We start from the raw sequence: 19,209 nt of genomic DNA on the forward strand, positions 1-19,209 counted from the left end.
ACAAATGCCTTGTCAGAAATTTGTTAGTATTTAAAGTTCCACAAGTCTCTTAATATCAGTGGATTTTTTTTATAAATATAGAAACTCATATTTGCAGCCTGAAAATGTCCTTTATTACACTGAAACTTGTGTGGGACTCCTTTGTGAATTGCATGTCACTAAGGCAGCTTCATGTACCGCAAGTATTTTTAAAAGCTCTAGTACCAGCAACATAATCTGATGATACTCGGTATCTTTAAAAAAAGGTAAAGGTACCCCGGCCTGTACAGGCCAGTCTTGACAGACTCTAGGGTTGTGCGCTCATCTCACTCTAGAGGCCGGGAGCCAGCGCTGTCCGCAGACACTTCCAGGTTACGTGGGCAGCGTGACGAAGCTGCTCTGGCGAACCGGCACCAGAGCAGCACATGGAAACGCCGTTTACCTTCCCGCTATAAAGCGGTACCTATTTATCTACTTGCACTTAAGGGTGCTTTCGAACTTCTAGGTGGGCAGGAGCTGGGACCGAACGACGGGAGCTCACCCCGCCGCGGGGATTCGAACTGCCGACCATGCGATCGGCAAGTCCTAGGCACTGAGGTTTTACCCACAGCGCCACCCGCGTCCCCTCTTAAAATATTCAGTAGCAAATATCAGAAGGGCAACCTGCACACCCCAACATTTCCTAGTTGAAAAAAGGGCCTGCCTTTAACACCCTGTATTCTCTTGCCAAGCACCACATAAAACTTACATTTTTCTGAAGTCACTACTCTGCCTGCTCCATTTATTTAAAAATTAGGTTTGTTTTCCCCACTTAGGAGCAGGCTTATGCTCAGGGAACTAGCACTGCACTGAGGCCACCAAAGCCTCAGGCAACAGCAAAGGATTCAGAAGTACAGTGGTACCTCAGGTTAAGTACTTAATTCGTTCCGGAGGTCCATACTTAACCTGAAACTGTTCTTAACCTGAAGCACCACTTTAGCTAATGGGGCCTCCTGCTGCCGCCGCGCCACTGGAGCACAATTTCTGTTATCATCCTGAAGCAAAGTTCTTAACCTGAAGCACTATTTCTGGATTAGCGGAGTCTGTAACCTGAAGCGTGTGTAACCTGAAGCATATGTAACCTGAGGTACCACTGTACCCGCAAGTAACCCCTCTGAATGAATGGAGAGTGAAAGATTACTGGTGCAACCCAGTCAGATGGGCAGCGTATATTACTATTACTGTTCCTATTGGGCTGCCATACGTCCTGATTTTTGGAAATCAGGCAAATATCCTGGAAAACCGGCAACGGGGCTTAAATTGTGCTGAAAATGCCTTCAAAAGCTCCCAAACTCCAAAATTCTTGTACCAGTGTTTGCTGGCATTTTTCATGGATGTATGTGTGAATAGGAGGTTTCAAATGTGGTCAAGGCAAGTGGCATGCATATGTACATGGATGTGATGTGGATGTTGGCCAGCTGCACTTTGTGGATGAAGTCGCCAGGCATAAGCTGGTGGAGGTACCTAGGTGATGCTGTTAGATGATGGGCATCCCACTAATTTTCCATTTTTTAAAAAAACCTTCTAGGGATGTATGAAGTCAGTGAGGTTTCTCGAGATCACCGGTAAAAGCAATGAAAAGAAATGAAGGACTTAAATTTCTAAATAAATCTACTTTTAGTATCCGTTCTTTTTCTTCTGAAAATGGGATAGCAAATATCCGAGTTTTATGGTGCCCCCCCATCAGTACACATGAAGAGTGGACTGGGTGAGAAGCATATAATAAATGAATCAATGACTCTTGAGATGCCCTCCACAAAAGACAAGCATGGCCAGCACATAATTTGAGATTTCAACAAGGGCTAGAACCTCTAAATTCTTTTTCTATGATTTCTTTTTCTTTCATGACATATACAACAGAACCATCATTTTTAAGACAGCTCTTACCCTTGTCACAGGCCTGGCAAATCTGGAACCAAATTTAATAATCTGATAACGCTGATCATCTTAACTTGGACTTTCTACCTATTTTATAGTTTTGCTTTTTCACCTTTTAATTTTCACCTTTTGTTATAATTGACCTCTCTCTTTTATATACATGATAAAATGAAAATAATATTTACAAAACTAGTTCCCCATTGCCAGACTCTCGTCATTAACACAGACTTTTAAAATTTATTATACGTAAGACACTCTGGGAGACATTTTGGCTGAAGAGTGGGATACAAATGCTCTAAACAAATTAAATAAATAAATAATCCAGTGTATTTGGAACATGCACATTCTTTTTTTAAAAAGAAAGTTATTTTTAAAAAATTAAAAAATTAAGGTTGATTTTTTAAAAAATTGTAGCATAGATCTGCAAGCTTACTCCCCCTCCCGCCCAAAAAAACCACCCTTCTCTGCATTCTGGAGATGCAAGGAAACCCGATCCCTGTATTCAAAACCAAAAGCCGTGCAGGGAAACAGCTCCTGCTCTCGGGGTTGCTAACATGCCCTCCTCCGCTCTCGAGCTTCACTTGCCGCAACTGAGCGTGCGCGAGGCCAACCGAGCCGCGCGTGCCCAGTAAGTGCTTTGTAAGGGCCGCTTTCTAAAGCCGGCCCCAAAGGCTGCGGTTAGAGCAGCAGCGGGGAAGGAATTACGGGGTGGACCAACATGGCGGCGGTGTGTGGGTGAGGTCCCCATCCCGGATGGAAAGTACGATTTACACACACATCCCACCAGAATGGGGCTGGGATCTCCCCCTTCTCTAATTAGACGGGCCCCCCAGTTCCTTTTCCACCCCCTTTTCTTTCTTACTTTCTACGTGCCCCCACATACTTTCTCTCTTGTCCACATAATGGGCATGATGATGGCTGTGGTTGTTTGTGTGCGGCTTCCTTCCTCAGACCCAGGCAAGCCCCTTCCCCGAGCTGCTCACGGCCTAAAAGCAACTACCAGCCACGATAGCTATACGTTCCCTCCACTGTTGGGCTCACCGTTTAGCTCAGTGGTGGAGCACCTGCCTTGAGTTCTGGGGGGTCCCAGGCTCGGTCCTTTACACCCCCTGGTGCGGTTGTGGGGGTTGGAAAACGACTGCTGGCCCGAACCCCCCGGTAGGCTGCTGCCAGTCAGTGTAAGCAATGCAGAACTGGATGGACCTTCATAGTGTGGCTCTGTGTATAAGGCAGCTTTCTGTTTTCTACGGCAGCATGCCTGTTTCTGCGAATTGCATGTGGGGAAATAGTGCTGCTTTTGCACTCAGGTCCTGGTTAGGGGTGGGGTGTCCTTTTGGGGTACCTAGTTGGCCACTGTGAGAACGGGATGCTGGGCTAAAAGGGCCACTGGTCTGATAGAACAGGGAAATTCTTAACAATGTTCTCTTTTTTTGTTGTTAAAGCAGCCACAGCCGAGGAAGAGACAAAGGCAGCTAAGGGGCTAAATGTGAGCAAACGCACCTAGGTTTGCTTCAGACTCCATCGCACAGTTGGGATGCAGCCAGAAGCCACAGAGAGAAGGTGAGTTTGTGAGGGTTTTGACAAATGGGAGAGAGGTTGCAAGCTTCTCAAGACGTATTTTCTGCATATACCGGTATCGTTCCTCCTTTTTTTTGCCCACACTAACATGGTGCTTTAAGGGGCTACAAAACCCCTTGTTGGCTTTGCTGCAGCATGGCTACCCCTTTGGAATTCACTCTTGACCCTCATCTTAGATTCAGAATGTCACCAACTTATTATTAGGTAATGCTCCACTGTTTCCACCAATTTGCCCTCTTCCCTCAGATTCTTCTTACCATCCCTTGCACTCCAAATAGGTGCTGCCTCTCTCCTTTTCTATGCATTTTTTGGCCTCTTTTATGCTATCCACTCCCTTATAGGTAATGTACTGCTCTTCCTTCACCAATTTTCCCCTTCTCATATTTCCTTTATTATCCTTAATTGGCTTGCTGTGCTTGTGTTGACCATCCCTCAACCACACAGTGCCAGCATGCATATTTGTAATTCTTCCCTAGGTTCCTTTTTTGTTTTGTTTTAATATTTATTTTATTTATTATTATTACATTAATAGCTGCCACTTAGCAGATGTTTTCTGGGGAGCTCACTCACTGGTTCCATTTCTCTCCTTGCAACACCACCTGTTTATTTATATACCAGTTTTTGGCCCTGCCCTAGGTAATGAAAGTGGAATTAGTTGTTTCTAAGATTATTTTATTATCATTTACTTGGTGCATTAGTCTCCTACTAAAAGTTTAAACAACTTACAAAAAGGCTAGAAGCCAAAAAGTCATAATATTTCAATAAAATTATTCCAACAATCCAGAAGGAAAACCTCCTGATTTGCAGGAGGTGTTATTATATATTTAATTTGAAAAAAGTTAAAACTGATGGGCATTTATTTCAATTTCTTCCTCCACAGCAATTTCCTCTTGCACATTTGATAGAACAAAGAAGGGGACACCATGCCGACTGTGGTGGTGATGGATGTGTCCCTCTCAATGACCCGACCAGTCTCAATTGAGGGCTCTGAAGAATATCAGCGGAAACATCTTGCAGCTCATGGTCTGACCATGCTGTTTGAACACATGGCAACCAACTACAAACTGGAATTCACTGCTTTGGTGGTGTTTTCATCCCTCTGGGAACTGATGGTTCCCTTCACAAGAGACTACAATACACTCCAGGTACAAAATATAAAGGCAGAGAATGTTTTTGTTGCATTGTAAATATGAATTAGGACTGATTGTCATTCTCAAAACTCCAACTCAGTCCTGTATAATTGAGCAGCAAGTTGCATATAGAGTATTTTTCTAACCCAAACCAACTAGTATGTAACTTGTGTTGACAGGAAGCCCTGAGTAATATGGACGATTATGACAAAACTTGCTTGGAGGCTGCTCTGCTTGGGGTTTGCAATATTGTGCAACAGGAATGGGGGGCTGCCATTCCCTGCCAGGTAAGATTTTAGACTATTCCAGATGATGACTATTATAAATTAGGGTTCAGGATTGAGCAGATTACATGTATCTGCAGGAAAAAATTTCACATCCTGGTAAGGTGTACTAAGCATACCCTTTTTTGTGAGCAAGGAGTATCCTGTCAGAAAGGTATCCTTGCCACTCAGTACTTTCTGTTTGCCTCTTTTGCCACAGGAGTATTAGTTGAAGGAGCGGGTTGTATCTCTGAGGTTTCCTTTTGGCCTAAGAGCTTCTAGTTTGTCGGCCCTTATTAAACACTGTCACATCCTGTATAATTCTAATGCATGGGGGCCTTCCTATAGAGGTTCACATGATGTACTACTAGCAAAGAGAGGCCTGAAGGCACATTCAAACCTCACATGGGAAAACACCTCAAGGACTTGGGAAAGAAATAATGATTTTGTAGGCTGGCCTTTCCAACAAGTCTGAGTTTAAGCTGTTATAATCCCCATGTTGCAGGTGGAAAACTGAGGATGTGAAATCTCAAACTGGTACTTCTAAAATCGACTGACAAGTGCTTGCAGCATGGGATAGTTTTTGGAGATCAACATGTTTGTTGGGTCACTGCTTCTCTTGTTCCCTCCTTGCTAGGTTGTCCTTGTTACTGATGGCAGCTTGGGCATTGGAAGGGGCTCTCTCCGACACTCTTTGGCTACTCTTGGCCAACGAACTGAAAGCAACCGGTTCCCTCTGCCTTTTCCTTTCCCATCAAAGCTATACGTCATGTGCATGGCCAATCTGGAGGAGGTGAGTCCCCTTTGGCCTTAAACAAGGTTTGCTCTTGGTTTGTCTACAGAAGACAAACCACAAGCCTGAGTTTGGATTTTATGATGAGATAAATTATGGCTTAGCTCACAGCAGTGCAGCAGCAGCAAGACCAAAGAAGCAGAATGGGAAAATCGCCTCTCCAGGAAGCTGCCTGCTCGCACAAAGCTATAGTTTGGCATTACATGCAACTGGGACACTGTGTGTGAAGTTGTGCTTTCTTTTGTTAAAGCTCCAGAGCTCAGATTCTTTAGATTGTCTTGAACGGCTCATAGACTTAAACAACGGAGAGGGTCAGATTTTTACTATTGATGGACCCCTTTGCTTGAAGAATGTGCAGTCCATGTTTGGGTGAGTACACCTGTGATCAGCATTGCTGTGTAAATGCTATCCTTCAACACAGAGTCTTGCATGACATGGTGTGGGTTTGTTTCCTTCTCTTCCTACCTAGCACAGATAAGTTATTGGGTAACTTTTCCACCAATATAATTCAGTCTTCTGATGCTAATGTGTCCTCTGCCTTTCAGTTGTGACTATTGTCCCTTCTTGTTTGTCTGCAAGGTTAGTTTCCTCCACAGTTTCCCCCCCTCCTTGAGTAATTACTAAGATTTGATGGTAATTATCATAGAATTGTAATGTTCGACGGGACCCTGAAATTTCAGCCTGCGTGACAGAGGAAAATGGCCAAGTAAACAGCTATTTTCGTGGAGGAGGGTCAAGATATTTACTGATATGCATGAAATTTCAGATACAGCCACACAATCCCTAGTGTAGTAGTCCCTGAGGGTCATTTAGTGCGCCCCCTTGAAATTCAGGAATCTCAACTAACGCATCTGTGACAGATGGCCGTCTAAATTTAGTGCTATAAACATTGAGTTGCAAGGTTTTTTGAGGAGAAAATCAGGAATGGTCACAGTCCAGCCACAGTTAAGTACAAAGTCTCACTAATGTTAATACTTCGATGAATTGGACTTTAAAATGCTTAACTTTGGCCGGCTGGTGCTCCAGCTTCCATGTTTGCTCCAAAGTACAAAATAGATAAAGTAAATGAAATGAACAGATAAGATAAGACATAAATTTTGGGATGAAAAGATCATGAGTTGCACACAATTCTGTTGGCAGGATAGTAATTTAATCATATGAGCATTGCTACATAAATTGATTTCTCTATGAATCCTCCATTCCCCTTTCTTCCAAAGCAGAGCTCTCCAAATTTGACAGATAAAACTATTGGAATTGTGGTTTTCCATGTACTGCAGGAGATTTGTTGTCATTGGCACTCTTAGAAACTACAGTGCCTGCTTCCTTAATGGAGTCTATGGCAGCTTAAGCTAGTTTAAGACCAGTTTAACTGTGTAGCTATGTCATAGAGAACTCCTAGGATCATAAGAAACTGCCTTATCTTTACACGTTTGCCTATCTAGGTCAGTATTGTTTACACCAGCCTTTTCCAGCCTTTGGTCTTCCAGATGTTGGACCACAGCTCCCATAATCTCTATTAGCTGTGGCGGCTAGAGTCTTTCCCTGCCTACCTAGAAGTGCCTTGGATTGAACCTGGGACCTTTTACCACTGACCAATCTTTTAACTGCTCTCCCAGCATCATCTACAAAGGGCCTTATTTATCACTGATCTTATGGCCGCTTTCTTAGCTCTTCTTTCTGATGAAAAAAATCCTGTTCCTTGAAAGATCACATAATTCTTTGCAACTAGAAATGAATGGTCAAGCAAAAGATGTCTTGTCACCAGTCTTCCCACCCATTAAACATCATCTAAACTCCTTGTTTGGATTTAACTTTTTGTTTTAATGATAAGCTCTCTTGTTCTAGAAAGCTAATAGACGTAGCTTATACCCCCTTCCATGCTGTTCTGAAATGCGGCCATTTGTCTTCGGACGTGCAAGCCTTTCCGAGGCCGGAGCCTTTCATTATAGATGAGGAAATCGATCCAATCCCTAAAACAATTAATACGGGTAAGTAGCTGCTTCTTTTCTGGCAACAACTTTGATTTAGCTCCTCCTCCTCGGCAGTTTCTTCCTCTGACTTGGGCTGTGGAATGTAGCCATCTGTCCAACTTCTGACACTTAGTACTGAAAGCTCTAAATGACTCAGGTGACAAGGATGTGGAAGACTGCCTCCTTCCCTATAGACACTCTCAGGGGTTGTGATCGTCAGAGGGGGACTTCTTGGTTGTTCCACCACTCTCAGAAGCTTGAGGGAGGGTGGCCCAGGAGACGGTATTCTTTTTTTTTTTTTTTTTTTTTTTTATTTATAAAATTTTTTATTGCGTTCCTTTTCATAGGTTCACAAATTAGTTTACATAGCAACATGCAAGAAACATTTTTTTTTATATATAAAGAAAAATGAAAAAAGAAAAAAAGAAAATTAAATATGTTACACATCATGTTTCATAAATTTACTTTCTTTTGGACCTCCCCACATCTTCCCAACATTGCATTCATTGTTCTAACCTGATCAGCAGTTTGTTACCTTGTTTCATAACTTATTGTATCTTTGACTTTATTATGTTACCAATTTCGAAAGTTTGTAGTTTACTTTTGGTACCTTCACAATAAACATAATATATTGTTTCAAATTTGTTTCCTTTTCTTTTTTATCTAGACTTATTTTATCCCTTGCTTAAATAGGTTGCGGAAGCGTGACGTTTCCTAATCATGCACAATCTTAACATTCAAACAACTTATAATATTTTTGCAAATAATCCTTGAATTTTTTCCAGTCCTCCTCTATTGTTTCTTCGGTCAGATCTCGAATTCTGCCAGTCATTTCTGCCAACTCCATGTAGTCCAACAACTGTATCTGCCAGTCCTCCAGTGTGGGTAAATCTGGTGTCTTCCAGTACTTTGCGATAAGGATCCTTGCTGCTGTTGTCGCATACATAAACAGAGTTCTGTCCTTCTTTGGCACCTTCCGGTCCACCATGCCCAGCAGAAAGGCCTCTGGTTTCTTAAGAAAGGTATATTTAAATACCTTTTTCAACTCATTATATATCATTTCCCAGAAGGCCTTTACTTTCGGGCAGGTCCACCAGAGGTGAAAGAATGTCCCTTCTTCCTTCTTACATTTCCAACACTTATTATCAGACAGGTGGTATATTTTAGCCAACTTGACTGGGGTCATGTACCACCGGTATACCATTTTCATAATGTTCTCTTTCAAGGCACTACATGCCGTGAATTTCATACCGGTGTTCCATAACCTTTCCCAGTCCTCAGACATAATGTTATGTCCTACATCCTGTGCCCATTTTATCATAGCCGATTTAACTGTCTCATCCTGTGTATTCCATTTAAGCAGCAAGTTATACATTCTCGAAAGTACCTTAGTTTTGGGTTCTAATAACTCCGTCTCTAGTTTCGATTTCTCCACCTGGAAACCAACTTTTTTATCCATTTTGAAAACCTCTTGCATTTGAGCATAATGTAGCCAGTCTCGCACCTTGTTTTTTAATTTGTCTTGGCTTTGGAGCTTCCAGTTGTCTCCAACTCTTTCAATTAATTCCCAATATTTTGGCCAGTAGGCCTCCATATTGGGCCTTTTTTTGGAAACTTTGGCTTCCACTGGTGATAACCACCTCGGGGTTTTACTTTCTAGTAAATCCTTGTACTTCATCCATACAGCAAATATTGATTTTCTGACAATATGGTTTTTGAACAATTTATGAACCTTTGCCTTGTCATACCACAAGTATGCATGCCAACCATAAACATTGTCAAACCCTTCCAGGTCTAGGACATCAGTGTTTTCCAACAGGAACCAATCCTTCAACCAGCAGAAGGCTGCAGCTTCATAGTACAACCTTAAATCCGGCAGGGCAAACCCCCCTCTTTCTTTTGAGTCAGTTAGTATTTTAAATTTTATTCGGGGCTTTTTGCCCTGCCAGACAAACTTAGATATATCCCTCTGCCACTTTCCAAAACATTCCATTCTGTCCACGACCTGTAGGGTTTGAAATAAAAATAACATTTTTGGCAAAACACACATCTTTATAGCTGCGATTCGGCCTGACAAGGTAAGTTTCAATCTTGCCCATATATCCAAATCCTTTTTGATTTCCAACCAACATTTTTCATAATTATCTTTAAATAAATTTAAATTTTTGGTGGACAAAAATACCCCCAGGTACTTCACTTTTTTCACCACACTTAACTCTGTTTCTTTCTGGTACCCCTCTGTCTCTGTAGGTGTCAGATTTTTAACCAAAACCTTGGTTTTTTGTTTATTAAGCTTAAATCCCGCCACCCGACCAAACTCCGAGATAAGTTCAAGAACTTTTTTTGTACTAGATTCTGGCTCCTGTAATGTCAAGACTAGGTCATCTGCGAAAGCTTTCAATTTGTATTGTTTCGCTCCGACCACTATACCCTGCACCAACCGGTCCTCTCTGATCATATTCAGCAATACCTCCAGGACAGAAATAAATAACAGAGGAGATAGGGGGCACCCCTGTCGTGTCCCTTTTTCAATTTTGAGTTCCTCCGACACCACATTATTCACTATCAGTTTGGCTTTTTGTTCTGAGTAGATTGCTTCTACTCCATTTTCAAACCCCCTTCCCACTCCCATCCCTTTCAGGTTTTTCTTCATAAACCTCCAAGAAATGTTGTCAAATGCTTTCTCCGCATCAATAAAAATTAAAGCGGCCCTTGTGTTCCTAATTCTCAAAAGCTCCAATATGTCAATAATGTTCCTGGTATTGTCCGACATATGTCTGCCAGGGAGAAAACCTGCTTGGTCCTTATGAATTACTTCATTTAATACTCTTTTAAATCTATTTGCTAAAATGTCTGCAAATATTTTGTAATCCACATTCAGGAGTGAGATGGGACGATAGTTCTTAAGCTGGGTCTTTTCCATCTCCGACTTTGGAATCAATGTGATGAATGCTTCTTTCCACGTTTCCGGTGCCCTCTTCCCCTCCATAATCTGGTTGCAAACCTCCAATAATGGTTGTATCAAAAAGTCCTTCAAAGTCTTATAATATTTGGAGGTGAGCCCGTCCGGGCCTGGAGATTTGCCGAGTTGCATATTTCGAATGGCACCTTCAATTTCCTGTTGAGTTATTTTACTGTTGAGAATTACTCTTTGGTCTTGGCTTATTTTAGTTAGACCATTTGTTCTCAAAAATTGGTCTATTTCCAATTCTTGCTGAGGCCCCTGTGCATAAAGATCTTTAAAGTATCTGTGGAAGCACTTCCTTATTTCTTCTGGTTTCTGCACTATTTTTCCTTGAATCTCTAAATTTGTAACTGTATTTAACTTTTGTCTTTTTTTCAACTGCCAAGCTAACAATTTTCCACATTTATTTGCTGATTCAAACGATCTCTGTTTCATTTGTTTAATTTTCCATTCAATTTCTTGATTAATCAGTTTCGAATATTGTGCTTGGTGGAATTTGATTTCTCTTAATACCTCTTTTGATTTTGGTTTGGTCCTCAGCTTTTTCTCTCCTTCACTTATTTTCTCTAAGATTTTTTCCTTTTTTCCATTCCAAAATTTTCTTTTTATTGTGTTCTGTTGTATCAGAAACCCTCTCATTACAGCTTTACTTGCGTCCCAGACTGTTCTCTTCTCGACCGTAGTGTTCAAATTTATTTCAAAATAGTCCTTTAAAGTTTTTTGGGCCTTCTTAACGATCTCTTGATCTCTTAGCAAGGTGTCATTCATCCTCCATCTAAAGGATCCGGTTGGGATAAGTCTCAATTCCATTTTTAAGGCATTATGGTCGGAGCAGGTTTTTGGGCAGATTTCCACCTTTCTTGTTTTAGGTGCCAGCCCTCTAGATATCCAAATTTGGTCGATTCGTGTCCATGACAAATGGGCCTCAGAAAAGAAGGTTCCTTCTTTACCCAAGGGGTTCCTTGTCCTCCAGATGTCAATCAAGTCCATATTGTCTGTCATTTCAAAAAACGTTTTGGGGAGTCTGCCGTCTGTTGTTAAATTTTGATTTTGGGATTTATCCATATTTGTTGAGACCACCCCATTCATGTCTCCCATCACGATAATATTAGAATAGTCCAGGTAGTCAAGCAGTGTCTCATGCAGCTTCTTATAAAATTCTGATTTTCCATCATTTGGTGCATAAATTCCTAGTATCAAAATCTTCTCCCCTTGTGTTTGAATTTCAATTGCGAGAATTCTTCCATGGTCATCTTTGAATAAGAATTTTGGTGTCAGATTCTCCTTTGCATATATTACAACGCCTCTCTTTTTAACTTTGTCTGATGAGATAAATTCTTGGCCTAATCTTTTATTGATTAATACTTTCCTGTGGAGCCTGGTCACATGTGTTTCTTGAAGACATATTAAGTCCAATTGTTCTTTTTTTAGGATATGAAATATCCTCCTTCTTTTTTCCGGAGAATTCCCGCCATTTATATTCCAACTAAGTAGCTGCAGGGACATCCTGTTCTAGTTGAGATGTTCTTAAGATGAGGTGTCTTCCTTTTGCTCCGATCCCGAGGGGGCAGGCGTTGGCCCGCTTCCAGGCAGAATTGATGTTGGTAAAGGTGGAAGCCAATCTGCTCCTTTTTGGAGATCTTCACCGTGATCGTGAAGGAACTTTTGGTTGTCTTCAGGTGTTCTAATTTTAACCTTCCTTTCTTTATATGTAAAGGATAATCCTTGTGGAAACTCCCACCTGTAGGGAATTGCGTTGTGTCTCAGTAATTTTGCTAGTTCTGTATAGGTGGCTCTAAGGTCCAACAGCTGTCTTGGGATATCTCTATAAATTTCCACCCTTTTGTCTTGTATTTGAATTGCTTTTTTGAAATGAAGGCCTAGGATCTTGTCTCTCTCTTCCCTTGATCTTAGAATTATCAAACAGTCCCTGGATCTGTCTTTCCTTACCAGTCTTCCCAATCTGTATGCCGAGACAATTTTAAAGTCTGTATCTTCTGTTATGCCCCAGAACTTTGAAAATTCTTGTGTCAGATATCCAATCAAGTCTCCTTGCTCAAGTTCTGGAATGCCTCTCAATTTGATGTTGTTCTCACGATTTTTCAATTCCACCATTGACAGGTAGGTTTGTTGTTCACCCACCTGTTTGTGCAGAGGCTTGACTTCTCCTTTTATTTCTTCAACTTCTTTTTGTAAGGCTCCCACTTTTTGAATTGCTTCTCCAGCTAGTTCACGGTTTTCCGCTGTTGCTCCTTGCAGGTTCTCTATTGCTTGCGTATGCTGGGAAACTTGATCAGTCAATTTTTGTATCGAAGAAGTCGCTTTGTCTATTTTCAGAGACTGGTCATCCACCTTCTGGTTTAAGCTTGATAACTGCTCCAATATTTGTTTTAATAGTGTGTCTGACCCACCTGCTGCCATATCTTCCTCAGTGGACTTTTCTGTTATTTCAGCTTGCTCCCTCTGTGTCACCAGTACAGCTGGAACCGACGATCGGCGTCCTTGTGTCAGTGTTGTTTGTACAAATTGTCCTGGTTTTCTTTCCTTTTCCTTTTCTTTTTCCTTGGCCTCTTTAGTTTCCTTAGCTTTAGATGCTCTTGTTCTCCCTGCACCACTCATTACACATCTGTCAGTGTTCAAGGTCAAATTGTCTATTGTTCCATGGGAAAGACAGAACCAGTTATAAACAATCAGTAGAATGAAAGCCAAAACAAAGATCAGTTCCCAGGATTTTATAATCCGAAAGCCCTGTAGGGGGAGTGCCACCAAGTTTCAAAGACAAAGAAGGAAGTATTCCGCCATTAAAATTCCAAGTTGTTTCTGCTCAATAAATCCAATAATCCAACAGTCCCTTCACCGGCCAAAAAAATTCCCCAAAGCACCTCTTAAAGTTCAGCAAAGTTCCATCAACGGTGCTTGCAACAAAGTCTCATACAGTCTTTTCTGCTCAAATGTATCAGTTGCACTCCAAAAAAGTTTTTTGCAACTGTTTCTGCAGTTATTGCAACCTCTCTCCCCGGCAGTCCGACGTCTGACTCTTTAGAAGTACAAACCAAAAGAGGCAGGAAATAGGAGGAAAGTCCACATTTACAGCTTAATTTAGTCAATATCCATTCCTTCCTTCCGTAAAATAAAGAATAGATCTAGTAGCGCAAGAAAGTTAAAACTTCCCAAAGTCCCGTTTCAAGCGCTTCCGCTTCTTAAGGCTTTGCTTTGATCTTGTCAGCAATGTCGGGAGACGGACTTCCCTTTTCTCATCTCCCGATTTCAGCCAAATCCAACAAATTCTTTACCAAATTTAAATCCCTTTACTCACGGGTATGTTGCTTGCAGTTTAGTGTTGATTTTAGGAAGAAAGGTCAGCGCTCATCTGCAACAGCCGCGCGGCTTCACTTCCGCGGAAAGAGCGATGAACTCACAGCACCGCTACCCCTCCTTCACTCCGGGTCTCCTTACGGGGTCCCTTCTGTGTTTTCAGGGCAGCTTCTGGTGCCCGCCGAGTCCCACGGCCACGGGCTCACTCTACCCGTGGTTTATCTTAATGGGTCGTCGCTATGCCGCAGCGAACGACCCTTTTCCGCGGAGCCCCTCTTCAGAGAACGAAGAGGACCGCCATTACAGTTTCGCGCCGCCTCCGGAAGTCAGGAGACGGTATTCTCAGTGGCAGGCCCCAATTCTGGGATTTGAAACTGAGGATAAACCACTGTGGTCTGGTTGGATTCCACTTTGGAATGGTCCTGGTCTACTTTTGAAAGGGCCAGGGGCATGTGTGAGATGGTGTGTTCCTGTTTAGACATTATGTGGGTGAAATCCCCAGCTGGCGTGTTTTTTGAAATCTGATCACCTTCTCTCTGTTTTTCCCCCTTTTAGATTTGGAAATAGTTGGGTTTATTGACATAGCAGATATCTCCAGTCCCCCCGTCCTATCTAGGCATTTGGTGTTGCCTATTGCTCTCAACAAAGGTGAGCCCTTCTGCTCTCTCCCCTCCCCACACCCAGCAGCGACAACTCTGTATTTTTAGTCTGTTGAGCACTGATCTGGGCAGTGTGTGGTGTGGTGTGTTGGTTAGAGTCCTGGACTAGGACCTGGGAGACAAGGATTCAAATCCCCACTTGACCATGATGCTCCCTGAATGACTTTGGGAGCCAGTCACGATCTCTCAGCCTAGCCTATCTTGCAGGATTGATAAAGGGATGAAATGTGGAGGGGGAGAACACAAACTTGAGTTCCTTGGAGGAAAAAAGTGGGATATAAGCATAATAAAAAATGATACCTAAGCAGCAGCAGTAGTAGTAGTAGCAATAACAACCATTACCACCCCAGTGAGAGGAGGCAGGTTCTGATAGTGTCTTATTTTCCCTTTTCCCTAGAAGGAGATGAGGTGGGTCCTGGGATTGCTGATGAGGTTGAAGACGAGAATTCGGCTAATCAGATAGCGGGCAAGATCCCGAACTTCTGTGTGTTGCTTCATGGGAGCCTGAAAGTCGAAGGCATGGTGGCTATTGTGCAGTTAGGGTACGAAGGGTCCAGGGGATGGGGGGAGGGGGCTCGTGGTTCTGGAGAACAGAGATGTTATTGGCTATAATTGTATGTATTTGGGGCCAGTGATTGATGTTCAGTTCATTTCAGTATTGAAAAAGGGAGACTGGATTTAACTACCAGATGTCCTTTGATGGGCGACTTACGTCTGCCACAACAAGGCAGGGGTTCTAGAAGCTTCTGAAACAGGGGTGGGAAAGCCTTTGTTCTGCCTGAGGGCCACATTCACTCCAAGTAATCATCCAGGGGCTTCCAAGTGGGTGGGGTCAAAGGCAAACAGAGGATGGAGCAAAACAGGCAGTTCTTGCCATTATACACAGTAGGTAACATGCCAGCCACAGAAAACCCAAGAGGTTTCTACACTCGCCCACATATCCCTTTAGGCAGGCAAAAGCCCTCAAGGAGGGGGTCACAGAGCAGGGCCAGCATGGGGCCTGGGGAAGAGTCACAAGGGCCACATTTGGAAACTTCCACAGCAGAGGCCCGGTCTTGGAACAAAGTGTCCCTAAACATTTCCTGAAAATTAATAGAAGAAGAGGGCAGATAGAAGTTTGTGAAATAATGCCTGGCATGGAGAAAGTGGATAGAGAAATGGTTTTCTCCCCTCTCTCATAACACCAGAATGCATGGACATCCAGTGAAGCTGAATGCTGGACAGATAAAATAAAGCACTTCATTCAGTGCATAGTTAAGCTATGGAAATTGCTCCCCTGGGAGGCAGTGATGGCCACCAACCTGGATCGTTTTAAAAGAGGACTGGACCAATTCATGGAGGAGAAGGCTGTCAATGGCTACTAGCCATTACGGTTATGCTCTGCCTCCACAGTTGAAGGCAGTAATGCTTCTGAATACCAGTTGCTGGAAACCACAGGAGGGGAGAAAGCTCTTGTACTTGGGTCCTGCTTGCAAGCTTCCCGTTGGAGCATCTGGGTGGCCACTGTGAGAACAGGACTGGATGGGCCATTGGCCTGATCCAGTAGGCTATTCATATGACAGATCATTTGTGACTTCTGTCTGTTCTTGTAGTAGTGAGAAGCTGCAGGGAAAGGGAATGCCCAGCCCCAGATTGGCCAGGGCGTTTTCTTTGGAGCAAGAATGGTAGAACTGCTTGTGGATGTTCTGCTTTTCTTTTCAGCCCTGAATGGTATGGGATGCTGTATTCTCAGGCTGACAGCAAGAAGAAGTCCAACCTCATGATGTCTCTCTTTGAGCCGGGTCCGGAGCCTCTTCCTTGGCTGGGGAAGATGGCCCAACTTGGCCCCATCTCAGGTAGGGGTCATGCCTGTCTGAATGGTTCTAGCAATCCCCTCGGCGTTTGAGACACTAGTCTTCCCAAGCCCATTTCCTCCCCTGTTGGGTCCATGAGTTCTACACCACAGATTCCCCGCTCATTTCAGTGAAGGCTCCAGATGTAGTTCCCTCTTTTTGCTCACAGAACTGCCCCAACCATTGGTGTGCAAATGGTGGGGTTCTGTGCACACAGGAACTTTTGGTGTGCATGTTCCACCTTGGATCAAGGGCTCTTGTGTCCTGCGTATCTCTTGACAATTTTTTAGAGTCCCCTTTTCAAGCATCCAGACCATACGTTCAGTTGCTTTGCTTGCTTGGAAGTGGTCTCGTTCTTCAGCGATTCGTTTTCCTTTCAGATGCTAAAGAGAACCCATATGGCGAAGACGACAACAAGAGTCCCTTTCCGTTGCAACCCAAGAATAAACGCAGCTATGCACAGAATGTAACAGTGTGGATTAAACAAAATGGCCTCCAGGTGAGCAGAGGGCTGAATTCAAAGCCCACAGCAAGCATCCACTTTCTCTTGTGCTCCCAGGTCTGTGTGTGGGAGGGGATTCTCAAGAGGCTTTCAGTTTGATAGACACTCCACAGTGGGAGGGAAGGCCCAGAAGGTTGTGCCCGCTTTCTTGAAAGGCCACTTTCCTGCCCCCCCCCCACCTTCAATGTGCAGCCCCAGGGCACATGGAACAACCTTTTACACCAACCTGCTGCTGGACAACGGCTACGAGGATTAGGAGTTATGAGTGCTGAACCAGAACCTGGGAGACCAGGGTTCAAGTCCCTCAGCATAACCTACCTTGCAGGCTGGTTGTGAGGATGAAATGGGGAGGGACAGAACCACATATGCCCCCTTCAGCTCCTGGGGGGATGTGGAGAGGTAGGGCCGTAAATGCAGTAAGTGAAGCCTCGTGGAATTAGACTAGAGTTCAGCTCCTGGTCTACTCCTCCTCAGCAGACTCGGGCAAGATGTACTAATCTCTCTGCCTCAGTTCTCCAGCCATAATAAAAGAATGAAGACTGTCTGGAGGTTTCTGTTGGTGCAAAAAGCGGGTGGCTGCTTCTGGGTGTGGGAAGATCACCTTGGTGCTCACAGCATTCATGTCAGCCTGCTGTCAACTTCTGGTACAGTTCCAAGGTTTCTGAGCAGTAAAGCGTATTCCCCATTAAGAATGCTACTGTGTGGGAAGGGGGTTTGAGGGTGTGTGGTGGTGAAGTTGTCCTTTTTTGTACCTGTAAGGGGGTGGGGGATGAAGTTTCAAGCTCCAGCAAGCCAGGCATATTTTCCTTTTCCTTTCCCCGCAGACAGATGTGCAGAAGATACTTAGGAATGCAAGGAAGCTCCCTGAAAAAACACAGACCTTCTACAAGGTGAGAGCGGCAGGCTCCTGTGGCACCCTGGTCTCCAGGGACTCTCTTGCACAGGCGAATAAACTGCAACTCACCCAGTGCTTTTTCTTCCCTGGTAGAACAGAGAGAGCTAGTTGTGTCTTAGCAGCAGTGAGAGGTGGCATAGTTGGCTTAGAGCAGCTGTTCTCCAGCTCAGGGCTGGAGAGCCCTGGTTTGTACTTGGTTGGTTCAGAGCTTTCTCATTGGAGGAGTCAGTAGCTGGAGGCTAACTTCCCTGAAAGAGGACAATGTACACCCCCTTCCTGTGTAACGTGCAGTTGTGTGTGTTCTGAAGCGCACTCTTCGTTTACATACAAGGAAATAGCCAGTGCTCTGCTTAAATGAACTGTACACCTCCAGAGGTGCACTCCAGAATCCTTTGCAACATGCACGGATCCTTGGCAGACAACAGCAGCGTGTATGCTAGTACTACCTAGTGAGACAAAGTGTAGAAGCCTCTGGCCTTAATGCATTTAAAACAGGGATAAGGAATCTGTGGCTCTCCAGCTGTTTTATTCAACACACACACGCACACCCAGCAACATCTGGAGAGCCACACACATCCCTTATCTTTGATTTTAGAAGCACCCGTTTAGAGGGAATGATTAACTCATTCTACTTTAGTGTTGCACTAGACTTTATAATTTTAAGACCTCCCAGTACTGCACAAGTGCTTGATTAGAAAGCGTTCTATCTTCAGTGGAGGCTGGTCCACTAGGGAGAATGGGGAACAGTAAAAGATCGCACTGGCTGTCAGCTTCCTCCTCCATTGTCTCAGTGTTGCACTTGTAGAAAGTTGGGGAGGAAGTCTGGGATAAAACTAGAATTGACTCAGGCTCCACCTACTGTTGGCCTCCTGTGTTACACCCTATCAGTCTCAACTGACACCAGGACTGCTCTTTTTCTCTCTCCAACTCCTTTCTAGGAGCTGAATCGCTTACGAAAGGCAGCCTTAGCCCTTGGGTTTTGGGACCTGTTGAAAGGCGTAGCAGATATACTCGAAAGGGAATGCACCCTCCTGCCAGACACAGCCCACCCAGATGCCGCCTTCCAGCTTACCCACGCTGCTCAGCAGCTCAAAATGGCAGGCAGTGGCACCTCGGAATATGCCACCTATGACCACAACATCACACCTCTGCAGACAGACTTCTCCAGCAGTGGGACGGAGCGCCTGTGATGACCCTCTAAAGCGAAACTTTGCCCATCATTGTTTTCTTAACTGTTGTATTCCAAGCTTGCTCTGTAAGGGCAGACTGAACTTTATTATTAAATTTGTTACATTTTCATCCTTATTTCCTTCCTATCACAGGCCCCGAGGAAGGGAGAATTTAGAAATCCCTAAAACCAACACAGTACTCCTGAAATCCGTCATACCATTTCAAAGGTTTCCTGAACAAG

General features: G+C 43.7%; 1 protein-coding gene across 6 annotated transcripts; it reads left to right on the forward strand.

Annotated features, from left to right (window-relative positions):
- The first annotated feature begins 2,489 nt into the window (after positions 1–2,489).
- Positions 2,490–19,097, forward strand: INTS14 (integrator complex subunit 14). Of its 6 annotated transcripts, none has more exons than XM_083475124.1 (13): positions 2,490–2,656; positions 3,339–3,456; positions 4,355–4,619; positions 4,784–4,891; positions 5,505–5,660; positions 5,911–6,029; positions 7,506–7,648; positions 14,466–14,558; positions 14,967–15,111; positions 16,271–16,404; positions 16,782–16,900; positions 17,728–17,793; positions 18,737–19,097. In XM_083475124.1, the coding sequence occupies exons 3-13, from the start codon at positions 4,398–4,400 to the stop codon at positions 18,986–18,988; spliced, it is 1,557 nt and encodes a 518-aa protein (XP_083331250.1). In that variant the 5' UTR covers positions 2,490–2,656; positions 3,339–3,456; positions 4,355–4,397; the 3' UTR covers positions 18,989–19,097. The 6 variants fall into 6 exon arrangements, with proteins under 6 accessions (XP_083331250.1, XP_083331254.1, XP_083331251.1 ...); XM_083475128.1 differs by having other exon boundaries at positions 2,505–2,656; positions 14,970–15,111; XM_083475125.1 differs by having other exon boundaries at positions 2,532–2,631.
- The last annotated feature ends 112 nt before the right edge of the window (positions 19,098–19,209 follow it).

The sequence above is a fragment of the Podarcis liolepis genome, assembly GCF_965112155.1.
Source record: "Podarcis liolepis genome assembly, chromosome: 14".
In the NCBI taxonomy this organism is placed as follows: domain Eukaryota; kingdom Metazoa; phylum Chordata; class Lepidosauria; order Squamata; family Lacertidae; genus Podarcis; species Podarcis liolepis.

Bases quoted from the DNA above. Each gene is read 5' to 3' on its own strand.
- INTS14 (XM_083475124.1), top strand. From the start codon at position 4,398: ATGCCGACTGTGGTGGTGATGGATGTGTCCCTCTCAATGACCCGACCA. The intron at 15,112-16,270 runs GTACGAAGGGTC...TTTTCTTTTCAG, and splicing joins GTGGCTATTGTGCAGTTAGG to CCCTGAATGGTATGGGATGC. The intron at 16,405-16,781 runs GTAGGGGTCATG...TTTTCCTTTCAG, and splicing joins CCAACTTGGCCCCATCTCAG to ATGCTAAAGAGAACCCATAT.